Below are 27,181 nucleotides of genomic sequence, written 5' to 3' on the forward strand. Positions count from 1 at the left end.
CTCAGCTCAAGGCTAGTGCCCTACCATTTGAGCCATACCTCCACTTCTGGTTTTTGAGTGGTTTATTGGAGATAAGAGTCTCACAGACTTTCCTGCCCAGGCTGGCTGTGAACCAGGATCCTCAGATCTCAGTCTCCTGAGTAGCTAGGATTACAGGCATGAGCCACTGGTGCCCAGCCCAAGTGTAATTCAAGGGACATGGGCAGAGGCTTCAAGAGTTATCTCACCTTGCATTTAGAGGTGTCAGAATGTCACTTTTGCATCTCTCCACTGATCAAGAAAAGTCATTTAGGCCAGCTTAGAGTCAAAGGAGAAAATAAGACTATTTGTTGTTTGGAAGAAAAGTATTTCCATATGAAACTATTCATATAAGGAAAAGTATTTCTACAAGGAATTAATGGAAACCATATTTGACTGTCTACAACCATGTGGGTGAACTCTGTTCAGAGCATGACGGTGATGGGCCAGGACTGTACATAAAAGATGGAAATAGGTGATTATTAAATGCTTACCACTCATCAATACCATTGCATACATTATTACATTTACTTGATACAACTACCTTATGAAGGAGGCTGGCAGATTGGATTTTCACCTCCAATTCATCACTGCTCTCTGGATCCATATCTTTGCTGTAGAGTCAGCTTGCTCAGCACCTCTCCCATGAGAGGAGCACAAGAGGGTGACTTCCCTACAACTTGACTTTAACTTGACCATTAGGCTTACTGTGGGTAATGAGATCATAGTAAATATGATGCAAAGAGGATTAGAACTATGCATATATGGTTGAGCAGGCCTTCTGGAACTTTCATTCTCATCCTGAGATAGTCTTCTCTCTGGGTCATGATGGCATGCCTTCTTCCTGGAGCCCAGGCAGACACTCATGGAGATGACTGGAGCCAATTGGGTTCTATTTAATGGAAATAAGTGACTCTCGTCACTATTCAATGTTTGAAAAATTAAATTCACTAAGAGGCCTACAGCTTACTATGTGGCTGGCATTGAACTCATGCTCTTCCTGACCCTACCTTCCAAGTGCTAGATTTCCAAGCATGTACCACTATATCAAGGGAAAATAATTATTTTTGAATTTTATTGAGATTATAAGTCATTTGTGGTAATTGACTAAGACAGTAGGCACCTTTATCTCTGCTTCATCTCTTCCTTCCCACCATGAGGCCATGAGCAGTTAATTATTTTAGTCAGGGAGCAGTATTTGAATCTAGATCTGCTTAATCCACCATCTCACATTGTCTGATTCACAGGTATTATAGCAGATAGTTTAAGACAGCTGTGGCCAAGATCCTACGCTGCTCTGAGTTTCTCAGCACCTAATTTCTATATTTCTTCCCAATGGAGATCTTAGACATTACAAAGGATTTTGATCTGGGCATGAATGTGGGTTGGGAGGGAGATGGCTATGCCATTTCGGTTTCTTAAGTAATTTTCACTGAAAAGATGAATGAGGTAGGTGGGCCTTTCTGCTTTGCTTAAGCATAAAAGACAGCAATGTTGATTTGACTGCTTTGTGTTGTTAGCTCAAGAACTCCAAAGGCTCTAGATGGGTGGGTCTTGTTGAGATTAACAGTGTTGGTGTGTATGCGTGTGTGTGTGTGTGTGTGTGTGTGTGTGTGTGTGTGTGTGTGTGTATGTGGAAGGCACATGGGCCCTAAAACTTTATACTCTGATATTCCTCATAAATGAACACAGAGAAATGCTAACCCATCATTGAAAACATAGCTTTTGATATTAATGCAGATGATAGCTTTCTTTGTTTTCAAAGTGAATATGATTTGACTAAATGTGTGAGATAAAAACAATGGACCCAGAAAGCCAAAGAAACCCTCATTCCTATACGTCAGCATTTATTATCTCTGTGGTTCCGAGTGAGCCCTGTGCCTTGCCAAACATCCTGACCAATGAAACTCTCTTACACTGGTAAACAATGAGTGCCTTAGTGGAGAAGCACACCTCTTCATCTAGCAGGCGATGGACAAGCAACCCCATGTACTTTTGGAGTGTAAATTGCTAATGTGTGTCAACAACCTAGAAAGCTAATTTTCATACTCTTATGAAATGAATTGGACACAGTTTTGGCTCTTTTTTTCTTATATACTTGAATAGTTTGTATGATATTAGAAAAATGTGTATCTTCAATTGTTACATCTCCCATAAAAAATATTGACCTATAAATTTCTCATGTGAGGTTTTACAATTTCTGACCCAATTATTATTATTATTATTATTATTATTATTATTATTATTATTATTATTATTATTATTATTATTATTATTATTATTTTACTGATTGTAGAACTGTTCCAGATGGCTATTTATTCTGGAGTCAGCTTTACCAAATTGCTGTTTTAGAAATTTAGTTTTGACCTAGACTTGCAAATACATTAAGATTACTGGTAGAAGCCGCTGCACCTAGCACTACTTTTCAATTAATTTCTCATAATTTTAGTAAAACATATTTATTAATAATAAATGAATAAATGAAGCAATAGTATGGGTAAGTATCTTTCATCGTTCTTTGAAGAGGCTGTTCTTTTAACTCATTTTTGAAGATGAAGACCTGGCTCAATGTTCAGCCATTCTTTTACAGAATGGAACATCTATAAAATTTTCACTACATAGCACCCTAGATCCTACTCACAGATTTTTCTATGCATGTTTTCAGTATCTCACCATTCTAATACACATTCTATTTTGATTCTGATTTTTTTTTTTTTTTTAGGTCTTATGTGAATGTAATTTTTTTAGCTGGTCCTGGGGCTTGTACTCAGGGCCTGGGCACTGTTACTGAGCTTTTTTTTTTTTTTTTTTTTTTTGCTTAAGGCTAGCACTGTATCACTTGAGCCACAGTTGTATTGATGGCTTTTTTGGTACTTAACTGAGGATAAAAGTCTTACAGACTTTTCTGCCTGTGATGGCTTTGAACTGTGAGTCTCAGATCTCAGTCTTCTGAGTAGTTAGGATTATAGATGTGAGCCACTGGCACCTGGCTATGAATTTAATGTTTCAATCATTGGTAGTGACTAGATACTACTACAAATGATAAGAATCACCATTTCTTAAAAGTCAAGGACAAAGTATTATACACAGTTTTACAAAGTTTTCTTTCTTTTCTGTCTCCGTAAGTCAGAGTCTGTGATCAGCAAGGACACCCACATCTACCTTTCAGGGTTTCAGAACATTTGAAAAATACTGCTAATTTGGTATTATACTACATATAAAAACAATACAACTGCATCAAAATAAAGAAAATTGCAATTTTCTCCCAGTAATATTGATCTATACTAGAATTTTCTAAGGGATTGTAACCAATGTCTTCAGTTTTTGTTGTGAAAGTGGCTTGGATAGCCTTTTATGGCATATGGGATTCAAAAATAACATATATAAGCCGGGCACTGCTAGTTCATGCCTATAATCCTAACTATTCAGGAAGCTAAGATACAAGGATCATGGTTCAAAGCCAGCTCAACTGGAAAAGCCCATGAAACTCTTATTTCCCATTAACCACAAAATGCCAGAAATGGAGCTCAACCAATAAAACTCTAACCTTGAGCAAAAGAGCTTAGGCACCAAGTTCAAGTCCCAGAACTAGCACCAAAAACAAAAACAAAAACAAAAACAAACACATATAGGAATAACAATGAACTGTAAGTTTATATCAGAACCCATGACATTTAGAATCTCTTTTCTCTGAGCGCTATTACGTTCAGAGGAGGCCCTTGTGCCATAGGCACAAAGGGACTTTATTCTCCTGTCCATCAAGGAAAGGAAATGTGGATTCTTGAGCTAAACAGGGTGCCCTTATAATGCTAATAGAAAATTAGAATTGGAATTCAACATTAGATATCACCTCTTGAATTGCAAAAATGTAGGCATGAATGATGAGGCTGATATTTTGGTTTATCCATCTCTTGCTATAGGTACAGAAAAGGCATTCTACAAAATGGAAAGAAAGAAGATAGAAGTAGAGTTCACAATAGGCTTCCCTTTAGAGATGAAATAACAGCTTCAGGAATAGAGAGAAGTGGTTTTATTCTTGGTGTTAACAGAGCTTCCTAGTCTCAGTTTCTACTTGTCTTGTGTTGAATTATTTCAACACAAGTAAGCCTCCCTTCCTGGCTTAGGCTATTTTTTTTTTTAGCTCATCTTTGTCTTTGCTGACCAGAAATGCCACACACCAACTGTAGAGCAGCCTTTGGAGCAGTTGGATGCTCTTGGAACCATTCTCAGGCAGTATTTTGTAGAAGGGGCTCTTTATAGGATCCATGTCCTGGATACATGTTAATACACTCACCACCAATATATTTTATGTGAGTAAGTGCATTTTAAACAGAAACAATAGGAATGGTCATATAAGTGGAATTCAGTGCTAGATCAGTTTATTGAGCCTTAAAGAAACCAAACATAACAAGAAAATATTTCAAGAGTGACTTGCTAAAAATAATCAGAACCTATATTTTAATATATCATATCATCTGATGATGAAATTCACAGAAGCTTTAAAATTGTTCCTCCGTTGTTCGACAGAAGGATATGTTCAGAATCCAGATTATATTAAGATTGTTGCACTTTTCAGTGTCGTAAGACATTGTTCCTGATAGAAATAAAAAAGGTCTATATCAATGACAATTTAAAGACAATTGGAGGGGTTAATGAGTATCATATACTTTCCAAACAATGTGTACTAATTTTAAGATCAATCTATCTGCTATCTATTTATCAATCTATCAATCTATCTATCTATAAATAATCTGGCAATCAATCAATCTATCAACCTACCTACCTACCTACCTACCCATGAGTATAAAATTATTCACATTAGAGTTCTGAGTTCTAGGAAGTTAATATTGGGTTTAGAATATCAGTTGAACATTTTCTTTTTGTGATACTTAGTTTTTAATAGTAATTGTAAAAGCTCAGTATTGGCTGGTTTATTAGCATTCTTCTTTCATTTAGACTCTCATGCATTCCTTTGAATATACATGGATTTTTCTCTGGGTCTACCCTTGAAAATACTATAAAAGTTAGAGCACCAAATCTGAGCCAACATGTGTGAGTGACCAAGGTGAGGGATTTGCAACTGCTTCTGTATATCATCCATCAAATGAGACTGAGACTAACACTTGTACCTGCAACAGAGACTGTTGTAAAGCTAGGCTCTGGTGACTCACACCTGTAATCTTAGTGACTCAGGAGATTGAGATCTGAGGAGACACTTATCTCCAACTCACACCAAAAAGCCAGAAGTATAGTTGTGGCTCAGGTGGTAGAGCACTAACCTTGAACACAAAAGCTCAGGGACAATGCCCAGACCCTGAATTCAAGCCTCAGAACTGGCACATAAAACAAATAACCATCCAAATGGACTTGTGAGAAACAAGGAGTCAACATAGTGAATGTTCCTGGGATGGTGCATGGACATAGTGCTCTACAAGAGTTAGCCTTGATGACCAACCCCACATGATCAGTACTCAGGACTGTCTAATAATTCTGCCAGTAGTAACACAGAATGTTCAGTAAGAAGAAGACCCACCTGGAATCTCCTCAGCAAGGTATGTTGGCATCCCTTGGCACATGCCAGCAATGTTTGTTCCAAACTGGCTCAGGTCATCAACTTTGTGAGGGTTAATAGAGAAGGTCATGGTCTTGGGAGGTAGACCCCCTGGCCCTTTACCTTGAAGCTGAGTATGGGGATGATGTGGAAATGAGAAAGAGATAGAATAAAGGACAAGGTGAGTGGTTTGTTGATGGATGGGTTGAAATCAAAACTGAGTTTGCTTGGCTACAATTTTCTCATAAGATGATGAAGAGTGAATTCTAGCTCTGCTCATCTTGAAGTATCTCAAGTTAGTTTGATGTTATGAAATCTCAGCTTCTCATACAAACAGAAGACAAATTTATTCTGAAACTTGTATTAATAAACTTAGGTGCTTTGTGATGACCAGTATCTAAGGATGTAATCTACATAGAATACTAGTGTAGTCCATTATGCCAATGAAAATTACACATTTATAAGTTATAAAAATATGAAATATATAAAATATAAAATATATAAAATATAAAAATATGAACTCAGGCAAAATTTAAAAAAATGTAACCATACTGGATCCCCTCTTCCTATTTACTTCAACTATGATTACAAGATAATACATTGGACATTCAGGTGCATTTGATTTTCAGATAAATAACACATTACTTGTAAGATAAAATATCCCTCATGTACAAAGGAAATATCTGTGATTTATCTGAAATTCAAACTTAGCTGATATTCTCAAACTGAACATTGCTATATCTATTGACTCTAAGTAGTTCTGGCAGAAAAATGTGCTTGAAGAATTACTGAGAATTCATTTATGTAAATAGAGTTTTGCTCTTCAAACAGCTAAGGTTATCACATGTCTGCTGAACCCTTTGGAGATAAATTGAACCCCAGAAGCTGATACAGTGGATGAAGCCTTCCCTCAGGCAATGAACAACCACTTTGCCCACTTTGTGCCTGACATTACAATATACAGGTAGATAAGACACTATTACTAGCTATTACCACACCTCCTTTCACCAAAAAGCAAAAGACTTATAGTTACCTTTTTCTCCTTGACCAGTGCATCAAGAGTTTGAATGGAGGGCATCACTTCTTTGTTCATTCTGTGCACAATGCATGACTTCTTGGCAAAGAGTCTGGTTGCAGCAAAGCTCTGTTAAAGAAAAGAGGAGACAGGGAAGTCTATGTTCTCCTAGTATACGTTCTTTCTGATCAGAAGTCCCTTCTATCAGTAGAGAGAAATGGAATGCCAGGATCATGTGGAGGTGGAACAGGAGCCTGTACTTGATGCTGTTTGAGATCACACATTTTATTAATGTTTGTGTGTGTAGGGAAGAGGCTTTTTGAGTGCAGAGATGAACCATCTAACTCATGGATTATCCTCAGTTCTAGAATAGTAGACGTTATTTAACATGTCTGTTTTATTGGTGCAGAGTTGTTACATTTTATTCTTTGATCATTATAACATCTAAAGGAGGCAGGTAAGACAGAAATAAGTGATCAGATAACAAAATTAAAAGAAAAGACTTTGCTTTTTAAATGTTTGTCATCTTCTCTAGTGTCTAATTGTTTCCTTTTCTTTTTCCTTCTTATTCCAATTACTATTGTTATTTCTTTTTCCTTTGGTCCTTTTGAGTTGCAGGTGAAATATCCATTTCTGTCTTTTTAGAAGGAAATTAAAGACAGAGTGAGATAGGCTTTAGTGGAAATGATACTTGTGCTACAATTGGTAAGTTGTGATGACATAGAAATCATTGAGTTTTATGGTAGGACATGATTTGTCATGGTGATATTGTAGATATCGTTCATCAACATTTTGGCTTTCTAGGCAACACAAAAGGATGTATTTTGTCTTATAGCTTTACAATTGTTCAATCCAGTGTCACCTAAATGTTTGTTGGTTTGAATTTTAACTGATCAGGCAATCCTCAGTCATAGAAGTTATATCTAGGGAATAAAATTAGGTGAGCAAAGCAGGCACTTAAAACTATTATCCTTATGTGCAGATAGAATTTACAAAAAGCTGTGGCTAGCTGGCATATTTTTTTTCTTTGTAAAAGATAGCATTATTTTCCATGACTAGCAAGTGCATGCTGGCCACCTACATTTTCATAATCCCAGATGGTGTTCCAGGAGTCCCATCCATTGTTGTTGTCAATGTTGGCCACATTGTGTGCATTGTTGATGCTCACTCTCTGCTGCCCACTTCCAGCCACATTGTTGTCATCATTGACATTGATATTCTGAAGTTTATAAGAAATTAAGAATGATTCATTACCATATGTTTTTGCAAACACATTTTAGTAACAAGCATTAAGAAACAAGACTTACGTAGTCAGCCAAACCAGGAGCTATGAAGAGTCCAACCAGTCCAAGCAAGATCATCTGGAATCACAGATAACATTGTCCTGCTGTTACACCACCCAACAACACTTCTCTTTCCTGCTTCTGTCCAACTGAAGAAAATGTTTACCTGCTCTACCAATGTGTCAATGACCTATGTTTCTTCTTTGACTTTGTATCTTTAACAGGTTGGAAAGTTTTAATGCTAATATAGAATTGTTGATTCATTGTAAGCAATAATTTTATTAATATGACATACAGATTCAGAAATTTGAATATAGGCCTATGAAGAATGGATGAAGAATCAACATTAACGTGAAGGGATTTACAGTGCAAACAATCATTATAAATAGATCTGAAAATCATATCTGAAGACAATCTAAGTTATTGTTCCTATTTGATCTTGAATATTTCCCTCCTCTAGAAGGAATATTTTTCTTTTTATGAGTTTAAGAATTGTCCATTATTGTTTCTTATTACTCTAAGGAAGAGTTACAATATTCTATGAAATGTCAGCAGTCTGAAATGTGAGCCCTGTACAGATGAAGATGCTGAACAGTAGAGGAGAAGTGAGTGGCCCGGAGGCTGCCATCTTGTTGATGGCAGAGCTAGAAGAGAAAGCAATTCTGACCTGTGTCCAACATCTTCACTTCTTTGCCTTCTCCAGCCATGCTGCTACTAAGAAGACTTATTTCTAGATAACTATTTCATGTTGGCACTCTCCTTATAAAATAGTGTCTGTGTCATATACCCTATTGTGTAATATGTTGGAGCAGAAAAATGCTCATCTGATGCTATTCTCTCTACATCCTTTTGTAAGGAACTTAATATCACCAAAACCTTTGATGGAATTTTAGGGTGCATCCCAATGCTTCAGGTCTCCGTATGGAGGCAGGGGCAAAGTTGCGCTAGCTTCAGGGTTCAGAAGATTTCTGGCAGAAATGCCCAGAAATTAGCCATACAAGACTTCTTCACTTGGAGGTTCCTTGTACAACAAAAAACGTGATAGGCTTCTCCCCCAACTTCTTTTCTTAATAAGCTTTTAATATGTCATGAACATGATCAAGAGTTAGGTAAAGGAAGAAACAACAATGAGCAAAAGTCAGGGGAGATGATAAGTAATTTTACCGAATAATTTGAAAAGAGATGCTCAGACATAAGTCTACTCCCAGCATTGTTTTCTTTCTCAATAGAGATGCTTGTGGATATCATGATTCCAGAAAAATGAGAAGAGGATATTTTCCAAACTTTCTCATGATGATAATATCATCATTAGAATCATCTCAGAATATTAATATTTTCCAATGTTATGGTAAGACATTCAAAAGAAACACATGGACTTACTGTGACCTTCATATCTTCAAGAGTGCAGTGGAGCAGGGAAGCAGGCGCATGGAGCTGGCCAGGCTGCCCGCTCCTATTTGTACTTGACCAGCTTTCCTCAAAACAGGTGTACTCAGGTGGAGTCAAGGATTTATCTCTTTTTTTCTTGTATCAGCACCTCACTTTTTAGGAAGCTGGAAACACCTGCCTGATTAGCAAAGCCTTTGACATACAGTTGACTCATCACCTGTTAAACTCAACTATCACATCAAAATCAACAGGATTTGTGAAAACTTCTGGTCTAATTGAAATCATGTGTGTGAGAATTTTGTAGATTGATACTACAAAGACTGAGGAAAAGAGTAATCCCTAAAAGCTAACAAGACAACGGGTAAAGTCTCTAAGTGCGCCAGACTTTTCAGATACCAGTTCCTATAGGAGCTGTTTCGGGTCCCATTGTAATACTTCTGTTTGATTCAACATGGTTTCTTACCTTCTCTCACTAAATGCATCCCAGTTTTTGGAGTTCTGAGATGTCTCAATAGTATTATCACTTACCTCATTAGCAAATCTTGGAGTTACTGTAAGTACCACCTCCCACCCCGTCATCCAGTTAGTTATTCAATCCTGTCAATGCACAGCAGAAATGCCTCTCAATTCTGGCCTTAGCTAACAGCTCATGCCGTCTATTGACCAGTCAAGTCATGGATATTTCATATTTCGTGCATTCTCTCCTTGTCCCCTAGATTGGTCTTCCTAAAACTTGTCATGCAAGTATACATGACACTACCATGCTTTCAACTGTCCACTAAAGATAAAGCTGAAACTTATGGGAACAGCATTCAGGGTCTTCTATAGAAAGGTTGAGTCTGTTCTGTCTGGGCATTATATTCCAGCTAACCAGAGTTTCCACATTCTGGCAGTATTTGAGAGGTTGCACACCGCTGTGATATTCCACCTGCTGTTTCTTATTCTGATCTGTGTCAGAATTCTGCTCCCTGGCCTTTCTAGCAAGTTGCATTTCACTTTTCAAATTCCAGCTCAGATACTGCTCCCTCTACCAGTTTCCTCCACATCTTTTAGTTGGATGCTTCCTTCTTTTTCTCTTGTAGCTTCAACTGACAGATCTATTTTTTTATTTGTCTCCTGGGCATTTATGTTTAAAACATCACATTAAATTAAAATGTAAAAAGTTTCATCAGAAAAAAGGGGTAGAAACTATCACTTGGCCAATGAAGTAAGTGCTCAAGATCACTTGGCCAATCAAAGTGCTCTTGGAAGTGAATTGAAGTCTAATTATTTTTCTTGTAAACTAATTCTGGTGAGTCAAGTTTGCTTGAGATAATTTTGCTTCATTAATTGCTGGCCTATAAATGTCCACTTCAGAAGCTTTCCTATGTTACAGTTGTCCTGTGTGTATGGACTGTAGTCAGAGGAACTGGTTATAGATTTCTATAGCTTGACTCAAAATCAACTTCTCTTCCAAAAATAATAAACACTAAGATAGGGATTGAAAGAAAATTCACTGACAAATACCTTTAGAGCTACTCCAGTTGCACAACATCAGTAAGCCTCAGGCATGTGTGAAGAAGTCTTCACCTACTTTCAGAACTGTCAGAGCATAGTGAAGTCAACAGGAAGCAGCACATGCGCTGCCTTTAGGCCCAGCCTTGGGTGGTCATCTTGGTTCACACCACATGTAATGCTCAGCACACATTTTCACAGGGCCTCAACTGTAGAATTGATCATTTCGATAGTAGATCTGTGTAGTGCTTGTGTGGTACATGCTCCATGATAGGTAGATAGCTAGACAGATAGAATTAATTCAAGGTATCTCTCTTGGAGCTGGACAATTCACATTCATATGTCCAATTGCCTAAGAAATCTATAGGGAATAAGTCCACACATGTTGTATACAGATTTTCCCCAATTTAAACGAGAACAAAACATAGTTTTGCTCTTTTTTTCTTACCTGATTTTTCTTCCTTAAAAAAATCTTTATTGAAAAGGTGATGAGCAGGTGGGTTACAGTTACAAAAACCTGATTTTTCATAATCGCCTTATTTTTCTTGACCTCCGTAATGAGATCATTTTTTTTTCTTTTTTTAGGGAACAATAACCATGGTACCTCTGAGCATGTTCCTTGCATTAGAACATCCATTTCAGTAGCTGCTGGTTGGATCTAGGGTTCTAAAGACTCGTATTCTGTTCTACTTTCTTTCACAGAGTCAATTTTCCCTCTCGGCTTTAAGGTTAAAAGAGAAGAAACTCCTTCCTCATACAGTACTGTTATTTCAATAGCTCCAAAATTAGATCCTATTCTCTTGTACTTTGTATGCTATGTGAGTGTCTATGTAAGCGAGTGTGTGACTATGTCTGAGTGTGTGTGGTGTGTGTACATAGAGATGTAATATGTGAGTAGATGTATATGTGCAAGTAGCTGTCTGTGTACATGTGTGTGTGCATGTGTGTATGTGTGTGTACATGTTTTAGTGGTTCCTCTCAACTCAGTTCTGTCCAATGTCCTGAACAAGTGTAAGTCCCTTGCTCTTTCTCATCCTGAGAACTATGTTTCACTCATTGTGTGTCTCTTCAGTGAAGAACACAGAACATGTAGATGTATTGTCACCTCCTTAAGAACTAGAAAGGGCTCATGCTTAATGCTCACTAAGTCCCTTTTAGAATTTTGAAGACCTTGATCACAAAGGAGATGATGAAGGCAGAGGATGCAAAGTTCATGGTACTGATCTATTATAGTTTAGATGTGTGCTGGAGACCTGCTGCCCTACCCTGGCTGTGATGACACACTAAGGGAGTCCCCACTAGTATCATGGATTCAGTGCCCTGGGGTAAGTATGGGTCAAACCATAGGTATTTAATCATATTTACCCTGGGTAAATAGGGTCTGCCCTGCCCAGAGGTGAGTGCTGGGCCCTGCCATGCAGAAGCCCCTATCATTAGTTTACCTCCCAGTGCACATACACACATCAGGACTGGGTTTTACTCCACACCCTGACATGTCAAGCAAAGAGAAAACTGCCTTTATTTTAAACAAACAAGATGCATTCCCCATGCAACCTGTTCAGCTTAGGGATCCAGAGGATTTCCCCAGAAACCAGACTTTTTACATTCATTGTAATCCCTCCACTTAGAGGGATTGTTTATGAGCTGGACACATTCCCATGTGCGTATTAGTTACATACTCTTTGGCACTCTTATTCAAGTTTTGGTCTTCTCTAGGCCAAAACGGCTGTCTAGTGGGTATGATCACCTGTGCCTTTGCAATCTCATCTTCTCTAGAAGTCTTACTCCATTTTGTGGCACTTTGGATTTCCTGTCTTTAGTTCATTCTCCCTCATAACTATCATTTGTTTGTGTGGGAAGCCTCTTCATGCAGAGATGGTCTCAGCCTCTTTGCTTTTATTGCTTCTCTGAGAAATGGATGAACTCATTTGTGGTGACTTCAAGTCAGATAGCTCACTATGAGATCTGAATACATTTCACGTCTGGGAAAACATCTGCTCTCTTGCATCTTGGGTCACCTGCCTATAGCTCAGACTGCAGTGATGGCTGCTGAAGCCCGGGTGCTTGGGAGATGGTAGACTTTCATCAAACCTTCCAGCTGCACATGTGGCCAGGAATAACATATGTAAAAATACCATAGAACCATATCAATAGTTTTGTAATAATAATTATTGGAAAGGTTCTGATTCCAAACAATGCTAATGTATTGGCCACCTTAGCAGTTTTGTAATAATTATTGTTAGAAAGCTTCTCATTTCAAATTTTCTAATTTATTATGTATCTGGTTTTGTGTAGGAGAGGAATTGTTTTCAATTATGACAAATCTGAGGGAGCTATTCCTTTTCTAAAAATATATTTGTATTGTTATTAAAGTGTTGTACAGAAGGGTTACTATTTCATAAGTCAGGTAATGAGTATAATTCTTTTTTTCTTTGTTGCTGTTTTTGTTTTCTTTTTGTCTTGTTTGCTCATTTATTTGTCTTTAGGAGGGTAAAGGGGGGGTAAAAGACATGGAGGGACAAAGGATGAATAAGTGCTGCAGTGTCACTCACTGGACACTATGTTAAATATGAACTATACAACCTGTGGGTGGGGAAGGATGGGGAAAACTGGGAAATAAAAAGGGAAGGTGTGACCTTGTTCACCAAGAAATGCACTCTTTGCCTGTAACTGTACATCATCTCCACAATAACAATAATTTTTTTTTAAAAAAGATGGCCTGGCAATGGTGGTTCACCCCTTTAATCCTAGCTATACAGGAGGCTGAGATCGGAGAATTGAGTGTAATTCGTTCTGGTCAATGTCACCTCTTCTTTTGCTTTTCCTCTCAGGTCCCTGCCCACAAGGGAGCTCTTTAATTTTTGTCATTTCCTCTGGAACATCAGCTTTCAAATGTATGTGTGACTCTGACTTTCTGTCGATGATTGAATAAGTAGATCTAGTTTCATTTGCCAAGCCTGGATTTGCTGACAGAGGAGCAATGACATACAATGCCTGGAGTAGTTGATACCATGAGTGTTTCAATGTTGTAAATGGGACTGGAGAAATTTTTCCTGCATAAAGTTCTGAGTAAATTCACGTCTCTGTATTCCATGGCTTCTTGGGACAAGAGGACAAAGTAACCCCACTGAACAGTGGGGTTTTTTGTTTTCTGAAGGATGAACTGGCTTCCTTTTCTCCTCTCAAATAGAAATAGCATATATGCCCGCATGTGCATCTTTTGATTTCTGGGAAAACACATCCTCAGATGAAGACATTGGATCCCATAGCTGCTCAGGATGGCTGAGCTTCCGTGATTATATAGCTAGGCCATGCACTCCTGGAAGTACTTAGCAAAAGCACAGCCCTTATGACTTTTTCTGCAATATTTTCTTCCAAGTTCCATGGGTTTTGAATGGACACCAACTTCCTGCATGTTAGCCAGGCATGTTTATTGTTCAGCAGCGGATTATTGGGCCTGCAATCTGATACCCATTTCCTCATATTGAATCCAACTAAGTAATAGCAATTCATTATAACACAACTAATGCAATGCACCACTTAAGAAGAAATGCTGTGCATGATGTGAGGATGTAAAAGAAGCAATGCTTACTACAAGATCCTGACATTTCCATGAAAGGCCATTCTGGCTATGTGGACATGTGACCGGTGGAGTGCTCTAAGGCCCTAGCACAGAAAACATTAAGCCTAGATACTTATGTCTGCTTTAAATAACAAATAAAAATATCATTACAAGTTGAAGGAAAGTGAGGATCCATGGATAAAAGTAAGAACTTTTTCTGTTCTTTCAACCAGGGGTCCATTTTGCACTGGGGCCTGATGAATAACAAGACACCGCATAGTATGACTACCAAAGCAAGGTACAAAGAAAATGAGGTTCTTTTTTTAAAAATAAGTTTTTTATTGTGAAAATACTGTACAGAGGGGTTACAATCATATAAGCAAGGTAATGAGAGTACATTTCTTATCAAAGATTGTTGTCTCCTTTGTTTTTCCCCTACCGTCCCTTCCCTCCCATCTCCACAACTACATTCCCCTGACCCCTGCCTAAATTATTTTTTTTCCCTGCCTAAATTATAAAGTTCATTTTTTGACATAGCGTCTTGTACATCTCATTGTTGCAATGGGTCAACCTGTATCCCTAGTTAAACAATTTGTTTTTTCCCTTCGGCTCCCCAAATTATACCAACATCAAATGCAGTGAAAACAGAGGTTTTACCATGGGGGAGGTAAATACAAAGCAACAAAAAAAATCACATGGTACCTTATAAATACTTTAGAAACAATAACAAGAAAGAAAAAACCACTTATGTCCTTATCTTGGGGTTCATTTTGCTTAACATCATCTTATCTGACCTTTTCTACTTGTCTCGGATATATACTAGTTATTGCAAATAAGGGAAACCATGGGACCTATGTTTCTTTGCACCTGGCTTACTTCACTTAATATAATTTTATCAGAAAGAATGACAGCGCTCCATTTGTTAAGAAATGGAAAGACTTGGAAAATGAGGTTCTGAAAGGACTTGCAACCCATTCAAGTGGAATGGGAGAAAGTGGTATGATGAATTCACATCACCCAGGAGCTTGTGCTTGATCCTTTTTTGGTAGACACCAGCAGAAGAAGGGCAACCACTCCAAGCTGGAGTGCTTACAGTGTTTCATGCTGCAGATGGGCCATTGCTGAGCATCTAGGACAGGCTTGTATGGACATACAGGTGGAAAAGCAGTGTCTTCCCCCTTCCCCCCCTCCCCAGCCTGGGGAGCAGCTGATCTAGGTGGTATACATGAAGGGATGGGTTCCATGTCTGTGAGGAGATCTTACAGCATTTGTTCAGATTCACTTTATGATCATTAAAATCTCATCTAATCACAGATAGAGAGAAATAGAGTCATATTTATCCAACTTATCATGAACATATGATTTGTTATGCAACAAGCTGGAGATACTATGGGATTTAATATTGATTTAATATTGATTGTGACTGCCCTTTCTCTTTGGTCCAATGTTACTCTGCACGTTTGGGAGATTTTTTTCTCTTTTCCCCACCCATATGTTCCAGTAACCTTGAGCTCCTCCCAGTAAATTAATATTTTAGTTGGTGGCAATTAGTGTTTGTCTACAAAAGCAATCTCAATTAGGTTTTTCATGATTGACACACCTTTAAATTTGATATATTTTTTTCCTAAAGGAATATCAGGCAAGTATTTAGGGAGGTGAATAAATAACAATTAGTATGTAATTACCTTTTATTGTTTCCTTAATCACTAGTGAAGTGGAGAATTTTTCAGTGTGACTTTACTATCTGTGTATTTTCTGTTGCAAACAATTTCTCAAGTCTTTTACTTGTTTTAAAACTTGGTTTTATTTGGTCACTGAATTTGAAAATTCTTTACCTGTTTTAAGTGTAGTAAGTTCTTTATCAAATATGTATTTTAGAAATGTTGTCTCTGTGAGACAAAAGTTTTAACTTTACTGAAGACCAATTTATTAGTTTTGGGTGAATTTAAAAATATTTTTTGCAGATGTCCTTTTTCAACATGAGGAGCTCCTTCTTTTCCCAGGTTTATAAAAATTGTTCTCATCAGTGGATACTGATTTTTTTCAGATTCATGCCTGTAGTCATCATAATGCTCATATTATTTCATTGTGGTTTATTATATGTTGGACTAGATTGAGTGATTTTCAAATTGTTGAATAAACTTTACATTTGAGGAAAATCTTTTCTTGGTTGTCATGTTCTACGATTTTTATTTATTGTCATACACAATAGCTTAACATTTCTGAAGATCCCTGTTATCTACGTTTATAAGGGCTATTGCTCTGAAGTTTCTGTATTTTTTAAGTTTACTGATTTTATTTATTTAATTTCAATCATTTTATTAGCCCATATTAATTATACAAAACAAATAAATGAGTTGCACAGTGGAAATTAAAAATATTAAAAACTGGCAAAATACTTGTGGGATGAAAATAAGATATAATTAGAGGGAAATATATACTTAATAGTTTCATTAAAAATAGTAAGACATAGCCAGGTACCGGTGGCTCACACTTGTAATCCTAGCTATTCAGGAGGCTGAAATCTGAAGATCATGGTTCAAAGCCAGCCTGGGCAGGAAAGTCCGTGAGATTCTTATCTCCAATGAACCACTAGAAAACCAGAAGTGGCGCTGTGGCTCAAGTGGTAGAGTGCTCGCCTTGAGCTGAAGAGCTCAGCACCCAGCACATGAGGGCAACCATGGGACTTACATTTTGGGGGGTCTGGCTTCCTTCACTTAATATGTTTTTTTCTAAGTCTTTCCATTTCCTAACAAGTGGGGTGGTGTCATTCTTTCTGATGGAGGTGTAGAATTCCATTGTGTATATATACCACATTTTCTTGATCCATTAATCTACTGAGGGGCATCTGAGTTGGTTCCATATCTTAGCTCTGGTAAATAATGCTGCAATAAACATAGTTGTGCTGGTAGCTTTAGTGTGGTCTTGTTTGTGATCATTTGGGTAAATGCCCAAAAGTGGGATTGCTGGGTCATAGGGGAGCTCTATGTGGAGTCTTTTGAGGAACCTCCATACTACTTTCCAAAGTGGTTGAACAAGTTTACACTCCCACCAACAATGTAATAGGGTTCCCCAAAATAGTAATTCTTAAGGGACCAGGATACAGTCAATTAAAAGGAAGATAAATAAGTGATAGAAAAAACTCACAAGAATAGCTTTGATAAATTTGAAAACAGGGTAAAGCTGGAGCAGTTTGATCTACTAGATATCAAATTTACTTATAGGGACAATGAAATTAAGACATCATTGTCATTTGGGTAATTAAATATACCAATGAAATAGACAATGATCAGGCTTCTATTTACAGAGAAACAACATGATTATAACTATGTTATTGGAAAAGAGATAAATTATTTAGTAATAGATGCAGAGATCACTGGATACCTAAATAGAAAGAAAATTGGATTGCAACCTCATACTGTATTCAAAGATAACAGTAAAATTAAAGATGAGAAGCAATACTTCAAGAAACTGTAGGAAAATTCACTAAAGATATTAGAAACATTTCTAAAGCAAGAATAAAAGACAAATTATAGAAGAATGTATTGCTCATTTTGGTATTAAAATTAAAAATGTCTAAATAATAAATCACATCGTAAACAAGGTTGCATGATGAACTGTGGAGTAGGAGATTATTTATTTGAGAATTCTTATTCAGAACATGAAGAGAACTCCTACACAACAATTAAAATACCTGTAAATTTGAAAATTGGGCAGAGGCTAGAAACCAGTAAATCACAGAGAAGAAACCTTGAATGGTTTAAAGTTGTAAGAAGATAGTGAAGGGCTCTCATTAGGTAGGTATAAATTATCATCTTGATAGGTATCACTTCATGGTCATCAAAAATGTCTGAAAGCATTACATCTTGGAAAAATGTGGTAAACTTGATGCCAGAACATGGCAATTGACCTGAGCAAGGTGTGTGCTCCAAAGCATGTAAACATGTACAAAAACATCTATGTCAGTACTGTTTGCATCAACAGAACAAAGGCTGTGTAAGAGAGTGGATAAATAGCCATACCCACATTCCCTGAAGAATTATTTCAAAATATCACTGTGAAATACTTGTCTCAAATCCAAAAGCCAGAGGGAGGAGAGGGTATGTGCACGCGCATGCACGCATTCTGATTCAAGGCTTGGGCTCTGACCCTTAGCTTTCTCACTCAAGAATGGTGCTCTACTACTTGAGCTGTAGCTCCACTTCATGGTTAACTGGAGGTAAGAGTCTCATAGACTTTCATGCCTGGGCTGGCTTCAAACCACAACCTTCAGATTTCAGTTTCCTGAATAGCTTTGTTGTGTGCATGTCAGGGGAGATTATAAACAACTCTTTCAATCAGAAGACACCATGAAAGTGTTAGAAGTTCACATGTCTGCACCCTTTCTCAGACCACCTCCTACACCGAAGATCCAAGGTACACTCAACATAGGACTGTCATACCCATGCTGGACAGGAGAACTTTGAGATGAGTCCTTTATAGAAAGTTTTACACACACAGCTTCTCGTTCTCGCTGTTAAAGTTTTTGCTATTGAGTTGCTAGTAGGTAGGCCTGACAATTTCCTCATCTGTCCCTTCTGTCAAGCAACATTCTGGAAAGAGAAGCCTCCTTGCAAATGCCTCCATCTTGGCAAGGCAAGAAGTTACAGTTACCCAGCAACTAAGTGGAAAAGACACAATTCTTATGGTTGAAAGGGTGGACAGTGGAGTCAGAGTAGGCTCCAATCTCAACTCTGGCCTTTAGAAGTTGTGTGACTTTGGGGGCAGAGAGTTAACTTCTCTGTCCTTTGATTTTTCTATCTGTAAAACAGAGCAGACTAGAAGGTGACTTGAAGGGCTGTAAGGATCAAATAAATCAATGTATGCAGTGTTTAGAAGAGGCTGAGATGGATCACAAGCTCTATAAATGCTATTATCATCATTAGATTTATAGACTCAGAGCTATTAAGTCAGGAAGGAAATAAGCAGAGAGGAAGGCATAATACTTCCATCAGCATTCATGCCTAACACTTGACTGCTTGCCCTTTCTTTCTTTCTTTCTTTCTTTCTTTCTTTCTTTCTTTCTTTCTTTCTTTCTTTCTTTCTTTCTTTCTTTCTTTCTTTCTTTCTTTCTTTCTTTCGTCTCTGGAGTCACATATGACAGCACAATTGTAAGTGTGCTATAAAACTGAGAGCCTTTCTGCTGCTTTGATCTCAGAAAGATTTGATAAAACTGCATATTTTATATCTACCCCAGGAGAGCACTCAGTATAGGTAAATTCCACTGAACTAGATACCCCTCCACACTAAGATGTCCATCTTTTAAAATCTCTATTATTATATTTCTAAGGGATAGTAGTGAGGAAGTTGTTTCAGCAACAATATTGTTTGTGCTATCTCTTCGCTCATGGTGGTGATTTTCAATAGTTTACAATTTACCATGGCATTAAAAAATTTCCTTCTTCATCCCATCTTAATCTTAATTAAATCTTTCTAACTGTAATGCTAGATACTTTATACAAATTAATGTTTATCTCTTTCTTATACCTGAGAATTTCTCCAAGTTCCTAAAGGTAACTGGCGATATAAAGCACATAGATTCCATGGACATTTGGTCAAGGCTCATTATAAATTGGTTTGTCCTGGTAATTCTGCACCTTGCTCCTTGTAAATTGTTGAAAATTGTTGCCAACTCTAAAAGGGAAGAAGAAATTAAATCAGAGGCTGCTTGTTTTCAAAGCAGAGCTCCCAGACATTGTACACCTCTGGTCTCACATCTCATATCTAGTCTTTTCTTTTAAATTATTATTTTTAAGTAGTTGCACGAAGCAGTGGCCATTCACTAAAGTAGTTTATGAATACAATATATCTTGATCCATGTCATCCCTTTGAGGTAGATGAACCAACAAACAAGACAGAGATGAAAAGCTGTAGAGTGGAAGCCCAATTCAGTTATAAGAAAGGATTTAGCATTCAGGAGGAGATTCTAGGACTATGTGCTTACCTGCCTATATGTTTAGAATGAGTATTTTGCAATATTTTTAAAGGGTGGAATAGAAATCTCCAGTATGCATAGAACTGATAAGCAAGGAATATTTGTAGAGTGACCAAGTGGTGAATTTTCATTACTAATGAACTGTGTTGATATCAGGAGCTCAGTTCTGATACCAGAGTTTGCTAGGGTGTGTGTATGTCATGATCTTTCTGATGTCATCACTGAGAAAAGAAATTTCCATGTCTTAAAACCAATATAAAGGATAGAAGGCATATTGGATTGCTTCAGTTGCTCTAGCACCTTCTTCCCTGCAGACAAAATGAAAATCCTTGTGAGTATTTGTTGTGTTTCTTGATTCTCTTGTGGTGGATTCTCTTGGAATGAATGCTCATGTCTAGTATATCATGGATTTTAGGGGCCTTTAGCAAATACTATGCATATTTTTAAGCTTTGTGTGCTTGGCAGGAATAGAGCTGAATATTAAGTTGGATATTTGTGTCAGTTGTTTGTTTTTTTGAGATTCTTGCTAAGAGAATATAAAGAAAAAAATTGGAAGTAGAAAATTTTTATTTGAAAAATAATTTCTTTTAGGCATTTTAGAACAATTGTGTTTCTTATCTCCAATTGAATTACAGTAATTGAAAAATAATACTATTAGTAGTAATAACAGCAGCTATGGTTTTCCAAATACATTCTAAGTCCTAAGCTAAGAATTTCACATGGATAATATAATTTGTTTGTTGCATTCACCTTAAAAGCCAAGTAGCCTTATCTTCATTCTATAACTGAGGAGAGTGAGGCACAGAAGAATGTGATTTTTCCCACCTTGTGATTTAGGATGCAAATTATCTATGTTAGGCCCTACTTATCAGAGCAATCAAGCCAGCAGAGAGTCATCATAACGTCATAACGTCATCATGTTAAAATTCTTTCTAAGGCTGCCTTACCCTTCCATCTGGTTCTAGCCTCCATGGTTATGAACTGCCTTGCCCATGAACAGTAGACTATGCTGTGATCTAGAATGCAGTCTCTTCCCCCAGTTTCTGCCTTTTGTTGTTATTCATCTGCTAAGAGAGAAAGGAAAAATCTTAGGAGGTCTCTTAATTTTCCAAGAGAAGACTCAAACCTAAAGTACAAACTTATAACCACAATGTGTTGTTAATTGTGGTGTTGGGTGGGAAATTATTTGGGTAGCAAACCGTTTCTGGTCATCTATGGAAATGGTTAGTCCATCATCCTGTTCAAACTCTTATTCTTATATGGGAATATCAGCAGTTCCTAGAGCTGGCATAGGGTAGAGAAGACATGTCCCTGCATACGTAACCATGCTGGATAATTGCAAACAGGACTTAATTAGATGCTCCTAACCCCATGCACCAGAACAGAAACTTTAGGAGAGGAACACAAAGGAAGGTAGAAATATCTCATTGACAGTTCTTAAAAATATCTGTCCTTCTCACAACCCCCCTCCATCAGTAGCTAGCAATGATAGAGCAGTTTAGTACAATATTCAGAAGAGAAATTACCAAACCAGTGTCACTCTCACAGCAAAATATCCAAAGTACCTGCATTTCAACTCACAGCCTATAAGCCCAGCACATCTAGACAGCATCACTTAGCAATGGGTTGTAGCAGAACATGGAGGGTTTTCTTGATGTTAGTCTCCAAAGTCAACCATGCTCCCCAGAATCCTACTTTCATAGTTTCTCTTAAAGACTCCTTGTGTCTGTCTCCCTCATAAGTCTTTTTTTTTGTCTTTTCTTTTTTGGTACTGGGGATCGAACCCAGGACGTTGCACTTGCTAGGCAAGCGCTTTGCCACTGAGCTACATCCCAGCCCTCCCTCATAAGTCTTTTAAATGTTTTACTCTCTGTCTTCAGGAATTAAAAACTGAATTTCCAAACAGAACACATAACAGTCACTATAATCTAAAGCTACCATGAATCACACCATTGTATTTCAACTGTAAAATGAATACTTTCTCTCACCTCATCTGTCCCAAGCTTTCCTCTTATCTTTTTTTGGGGGGGCGGCAGGAGTCGATCAGAGGGCCTGGGTGCTGTCCCCAAGCTCTTCAGCTCAAGGCAGGTGCTCTACCACTTGAGCCACAGTGCTGCTTCCGGTTTTCTGGTGGTTAATTGGAGATGAGAGTCTCATGGACTTTCCTGGGGTGGCTTTGAACCGTGATCCTCAGATCTCAGCCTCCTGAGTAGCTAGGATTATGCAAGCCACCTGTGCCAGGCAAAGCTTTCCTCTTATCTAGTTGGTGAAGATGTGGAAGAGTTAGAAAATGGTGGCAGAGGGAAAACCACAAGTCTGACTGATGGCATGAACTCAAAAATGTCTGTTAAGCGAGTGACTGTGTGCATTTTCCATGTGGATCCTCCATAGCCACTCATGAGTGTCCCTAGGCTTCCAGTGCCCCTACTGTTCCTGTGTTCAGTGACTACCCCCTAGGGAATGGATGTGGCTGGTCTGTTTTTCAGGTGGCATTTCTGGCGGTGCTGACCATCTCTGGGCTACAATCTCATGGATATGAGGTGAGCTGTTTCCTTTGAGATGTTGGGAGAGGAAAAGGGAGATGAAAATAATCTGAAAGGCTATAAAGAGTCCATAAATTTGTGGAATTCCACAAATCACCAACAATGGAAATGATGGGGTTGTTATTTCTCTCCAACTGTGACACCTTCACATATGGAACCCATGGCTTTACAGAGTGTTGAATCTGATTTCTCTCTTGATGTCCTGCTTCTTTATATAGCAGCATGGACTGGGTGGAAAAAGCTTTGTACTCTTATGTTAGCATGGGCTTTGGACTGAGATCCCAGTGGAAAAGTGAGCCTTCAGTATAGCTGATAGCAAGTAGAATGTCTTATTTTGCTGGGAAGGCTGCCTTTCAATGTATGTAGTTTATGAAAAATTCATATCTTTGTTGTCAATTCTAGGTTTATAATGTCTTCAGCCCAAGCAACAGTGGGGGCAACATTCAAGAGACAGTGACAATTGACAACCAAGAAAATACTGCCACTGTTGATATCCATGCAGGATCCTGCTCTTCTACCACAATTTTTGACTATAAACATGTAAGCAGCTAAGGGATTATTTTATACTTTTCAAGACAGCTTTATTAAAAAGCAAAGAAATAATTATTTACCATATATTTAAATTCTAAGATCTTTACAATTAAAAAAAACCATTTTCCTCACTTCTGCTTTTCAAAACTTCTAAGTAACCAAGGGATTGATTGACACACTATATCTAAGGGGAAAAAGATAAGAAAAAATTCATTTGTATGATCTTTTGGGGTAGAAATTGGAAAGGTGATGAGGTTGTCCCATTACAGACCCTGAAAGTAAGTAGTAAAATGACCAAAGCAATGGCTATCATATAGATTCTGAAAAAATGTGTTGGCTGAATGAATGAATAAATAAATATGAGTCTCCAATATGAAACTGTGCAGAAAAAGATTGCAAAATAGCAGAAATCTAGAGAACATATATATCATATATCCACACACATTAATTCTGTATATGTGATAGTTTTGTTCTTTCTAAGAAGGCATTTCTAAAATTTAGTAACCAAAAGGTTTCTTTTATTGGTCATGGGGCTTGAAGTTAGGGCCTGGGTGCTCTCCCTGAGCTCTTTTTGCTCAAGGCTAGTGCTCTACCATGTTGAGCTACAGCACTACTTCCAAGTATTAACCAAAAGTTTAAGAAACCTGTCCTTCATTCACTTCTTATTTGTGGCAGGGCGCCAGTACTAACTACTATGGATACTAGTATGCTGTTGCTTATCTCACTCAATGCTTAAACTTGATTATCTTGTCCCCCTTCCTTTTCTCCCTAGTAAAATCTTCACAGGCTATCTCCCACTAGTGTTGGAAGTTCCTTAGCACATTTAAAAAAAGTGAATCTCTGAAAGATACAGTTTAAAAGGAAATGGTAGTAAAATTATTTTAAGCATTTGGCCTAGAAATTCCAAGAAGTAGCATAAAAAATCAAATGGTAATGATTTGGTTTAAGCCACTTCCAACCTTCTTTTCAGACTTTTTTTTCAGAACTGGAAATTTATGAAAATTGAAAAATAGGAGCTAGAAAGATTTCTGTTAGGTACAACCTTAAAGGGCATATAATTATTTGAAACTCTGCATAGAATATTTTTATTCAAAATGAAACTTCAGTGGACAGAGTTAAACCCTCACCCTCCCTCCATTCCTCTTCCAATCCCAGCTTTCTCCAGCACATCCCTCTCCAGCCTGCTTGAGTTTGCAGTGGGGAATGGATAGAGTAAGAGATGGGGAGAAGATAGTAAAGAAGGGAGAACAGATGAAGCATGCATGTTTGGGTTGAGGGTACAATAGGTATAGAGTTCTAGAGAGTTCTAGAGAATTCCAGAGTTAGTACTAGCCAACAGAATTTTCTGCCAGGTGCAATTGTTCTATATCTGTGCTTTTAATAGGGGAGTGTTGAGCCACTTGCAGTTACTGAGCACTGGGAATGTCTGATGAGATATTCTTATATTTTTATTTTATTTATCTTACATTATTATAATATTTTTATGGAATTGAAGTTTAAATAACCATACAATGACTAGTTCATATGATATACAACACAGTTCTGAGGAAGGTTTCATTTCTCAAGGCTGCCACATTGGCTCCAGTGGAAGAGGGCCTGCTGATCAAGCATGAGTTTCTGAATTCAAGCTCTAGTACTTCCAAACAAATATTCACTTCTCAATTTCAGATAAGGCTGAATAAAGTCACTTGAAAGAGACAGCTGCCATACCTCAGCCTTTCAAACTCTCAACTTCAGATCTTGATTCTGTAGCATTAAGTGCAGGTGTAAATTGGCACAATTTCAAATGAGGTTGAAAAGTTAAGTCAACATATTAGAATACCATATCAAAGATGAGTGGACAGAGCTGATTGGAGATTGAAAAACAATGACATTCATTTGCTGCACAAGGTTCAAGTATCATTACTTTCAGAACCCAGGAACTGCAGAGGGCTAGTAACTGTGCTTTTGCTTCCTCAGGGCTACATTGCCTCCAGGGTGCTCTCCCGAAGAGCCTGCTACATCCTAAAGATGGACCATAAAGCCATCCCTGCTCTGGACAAACTCCAACGGTACATCTATGAGAAGCAGGTAATTTGGAGTCAGAGCTAAGCAATATGGGTAACTGTGGAGAAATGAAGGAGAAAGAACCTGTTATGATTTGCCATGGATCATGTACTCACATCATTAAAGGATCTGTCTGTCTGTTTTTTTTGTCTGTCTACCCATCTATCTATGAAAGAGGAGGACGATACCTCAGCTGGATTTCCATCCTTACATCCTTAAATCCTTGAGCTTGCCATACATTCTGGAAATGGGAGTAAATGTATAATATTCGATGATATGATGATGAAAAGAGAAATCATACAGTTGTGTGAACAATTGAACATGAACACTGCACAGGGGCTAAACATCTGGGGTTTAGCCTCCTCCCAACTTTGCATCTGTGTCTCCTTTAGAGGTGGACTTTGGGCTTCATTGCCAATAGCAGTAAAATAACACTGGCACATAACAAAATTCATTCACAGACAGAGAGGTCAGAAAGAGGGTGACTTGGCTGTCTTCTGTCTAGTAATTTGAGGAGAAAAACCTTCACAACTTAAAACAAGATCTGTTAGAGTTACCAATTTATCTCATGCTGTGTTTTGTTATGCTGGAATAGATGATGAAAACCATTACCTCCAGCGAGTACACCTGGGTCAAGTACAACCCACTGCAATCTCTGATCGCCAAGGTGGACTGGTTCTTGTTTGGGTCACCCATTAAGCAACTCTGTGAACACATCCCCTTGTATGAGGGGAAATTGGTTGAAAAATCACGTGAGTACTAATAAATCATTCCTCTTACAGATGTTTTCTGAAAGCTCCTATGTAACCAGAACTTTGCCAGGTGCTATGTGAAACACACAAAAAGTCAAAATATGACTCAGTGTAGTTGACTGGAGGAGTTAAGTACCTATTAAGTATGGTGATTGTGTTCATTGTTAGGAATACCAAAATGACTAAAAGTCTGCCTCCTTGGGACACATAGTCTAATGGAAAAGTTGATGGAATAGCAAAATATTCTTTGTATCGAGGAAAAGGAAAAAAAAAAGTTTTCTGAGCCCTTAGAATAGCATCTTTTGAAGATACACTAAGAAAAGCTCTTAGAATCTAGGACCAGATTAGCGCAGGCAAGAATAAGCAAAATATACTGCAAGAGAAGAAAAGTCTTGATTCTTCCAGGTAACATAGTGGACTGGAGTCATTACTGAATATTACTAAGTGTTTAAATGAGCCAGACTCAACAGATGATGATGGAACCCTCCAGCATAGTTAAACGTAGATGAAGAGAAAAAGATTAGTATTCATTGTATTTCTGCTACCCACAAATTAAAGTAAGTGCTCATGATCACTTATAAAGGCACAAAGCTATGCCACCTAAACAGAATATCATACCATCAACCAGGATTTAGCCAATACTTCCAGGAATTTGTCAATCTTGTTTAATATATTATGATTCATGGCAATGCAGATATAACTAAAATCTTTGGTAATGTCAATACATTTTAAAAAGCATTGGTTTGTTGTCCCCTAGTATATTTTTAAGCCTTTCTTGAAAACCTTTTCTCCTTTCCAGATAACACTGGTGCTGGAGTTTGTGCAAAGGCTGGGCTGCTGGGCATCTTTGGAATTTCCATCTGTGCAGGTGCTCATGTTTAGGTGATTAGCTTACCATTTCCATCGGTTCAGAGAGATATGCCTCTAGTTTCTATTCAGATGCCAAATCAAATTTTTTCTCAGTATCCCACCTAATTATGAGACTCAATAATAAAGCATACAGACTATATTTACAGAGATATG

General features: G+C 37.7%; 2 protein-coding genes across 2 annotated transcripts; one reads left to right on the plus strand and one right to left on the minus strand.

The window, feature by feature from the left end:
* Window positions 1–4,500: 4,500 nt before the first annotated feature.
* LOC138815175 (gastrokine-1-like) lies at window positions 4,501–9,267 on the minus strand. The gene is made up of 6 exons (XM_070004435.1): window positions 9,248–9,267; window positions 7,892–7,945; window positions 7,666–7,803; window positions 6,603–6,713; window positions 5,552–5,699; window positions 4,501–4,612 (listed from the first exon to the last, which is right to left on the minus strand). Exons 1-6 carry the CDS (start codon window positions 9,257–9,259, stop codon window positions 4,518–4,520), a joined length of 558 nt encoding a protein of 185 aa, XP_069860536.1. The 5' UTR covers window positions 9,260–9,267; the 3' UTR covers window positions 4,501–4,517.
* An 11,323-nt stretch (window positions 9,268–20,590) lies between these two features.
* On the plus strand, window positions 20,591–27,040 carry Gkn2 (gastrokine 2). The gene is made up of 6 exons (XM_070004436.1): window positions 20,591–20,617; window positions 22,773–22,826; window positions 23,232–23,369; window positions 25,320–25,430; window positions 26,002–26,158; window positions 26,958–27,040. The coding sequence occupies exons 1-6, from the start codon at window positions 20,606–20,608 to the stop codon at window positions 27,038–27,040; spliced, it is 555 nt and encodes a 184-aa protein (XP_069860537.1). The 5' UTR covers window positions 20,591–20,605.
* The last annotated feature ends 141 nt before the right edge of the window (window positions 27,041–27,181 follow it).

The sequence above is a fragment of the Dipodomys merriami genome, unplaced genomic scaffold (genome assembly GCF_024711535.1).
Source record: "Dipodomys merriami isolate MVZ:Mamm:240054 unplaced genomic scaffold, mDipMer1.0.p SCAF_63, whole genome shotgun sequence".
Taxonomy (NCBI): Eukaryota; Metazoa; Chordata; class Mammalia; order Rodentia; family Heteromyidae; genus Dipodomys; species Dipodomys merriami.

Excerpts from the sequence above, each read along its gene's own strand:
- LOC138815175 (XM_070004435.1), bottom strand. Across the intron at positions 6,714-7,665 it reads CCATCTGGGATTATGAAAAT|AGCTTTGCTGCAACCAGACT; the intron begins GTAGGTGGCCAG and ends TTTCTTTAACAG. Across the intron at positions 4,613-5,551 it reads CCTTGCTGAGGAGATTCCAG|GAACAATGTCTTACGACACT; the intron begins GTGGGTCTTCTT and ends TATTTCTATCAG.
- Gkn2 (XM_070004436.1), top strand. Across the intron at positions 25,431-26,001 it reads GGTACATCTATGAGAAGCAG|ATGATGAAAACCATTACCTC; the intron begins GTAATTTGGAGT and ends ATGCTGGAATAG. Across the intron at positions 26,159-26,957 it reads GAAATTGGTTGAAAAATCAC|ATAACACTGGTGCTGGAGTT; the intron begins GTGAGTACTAAT and ends TCTCCTTTCCAG.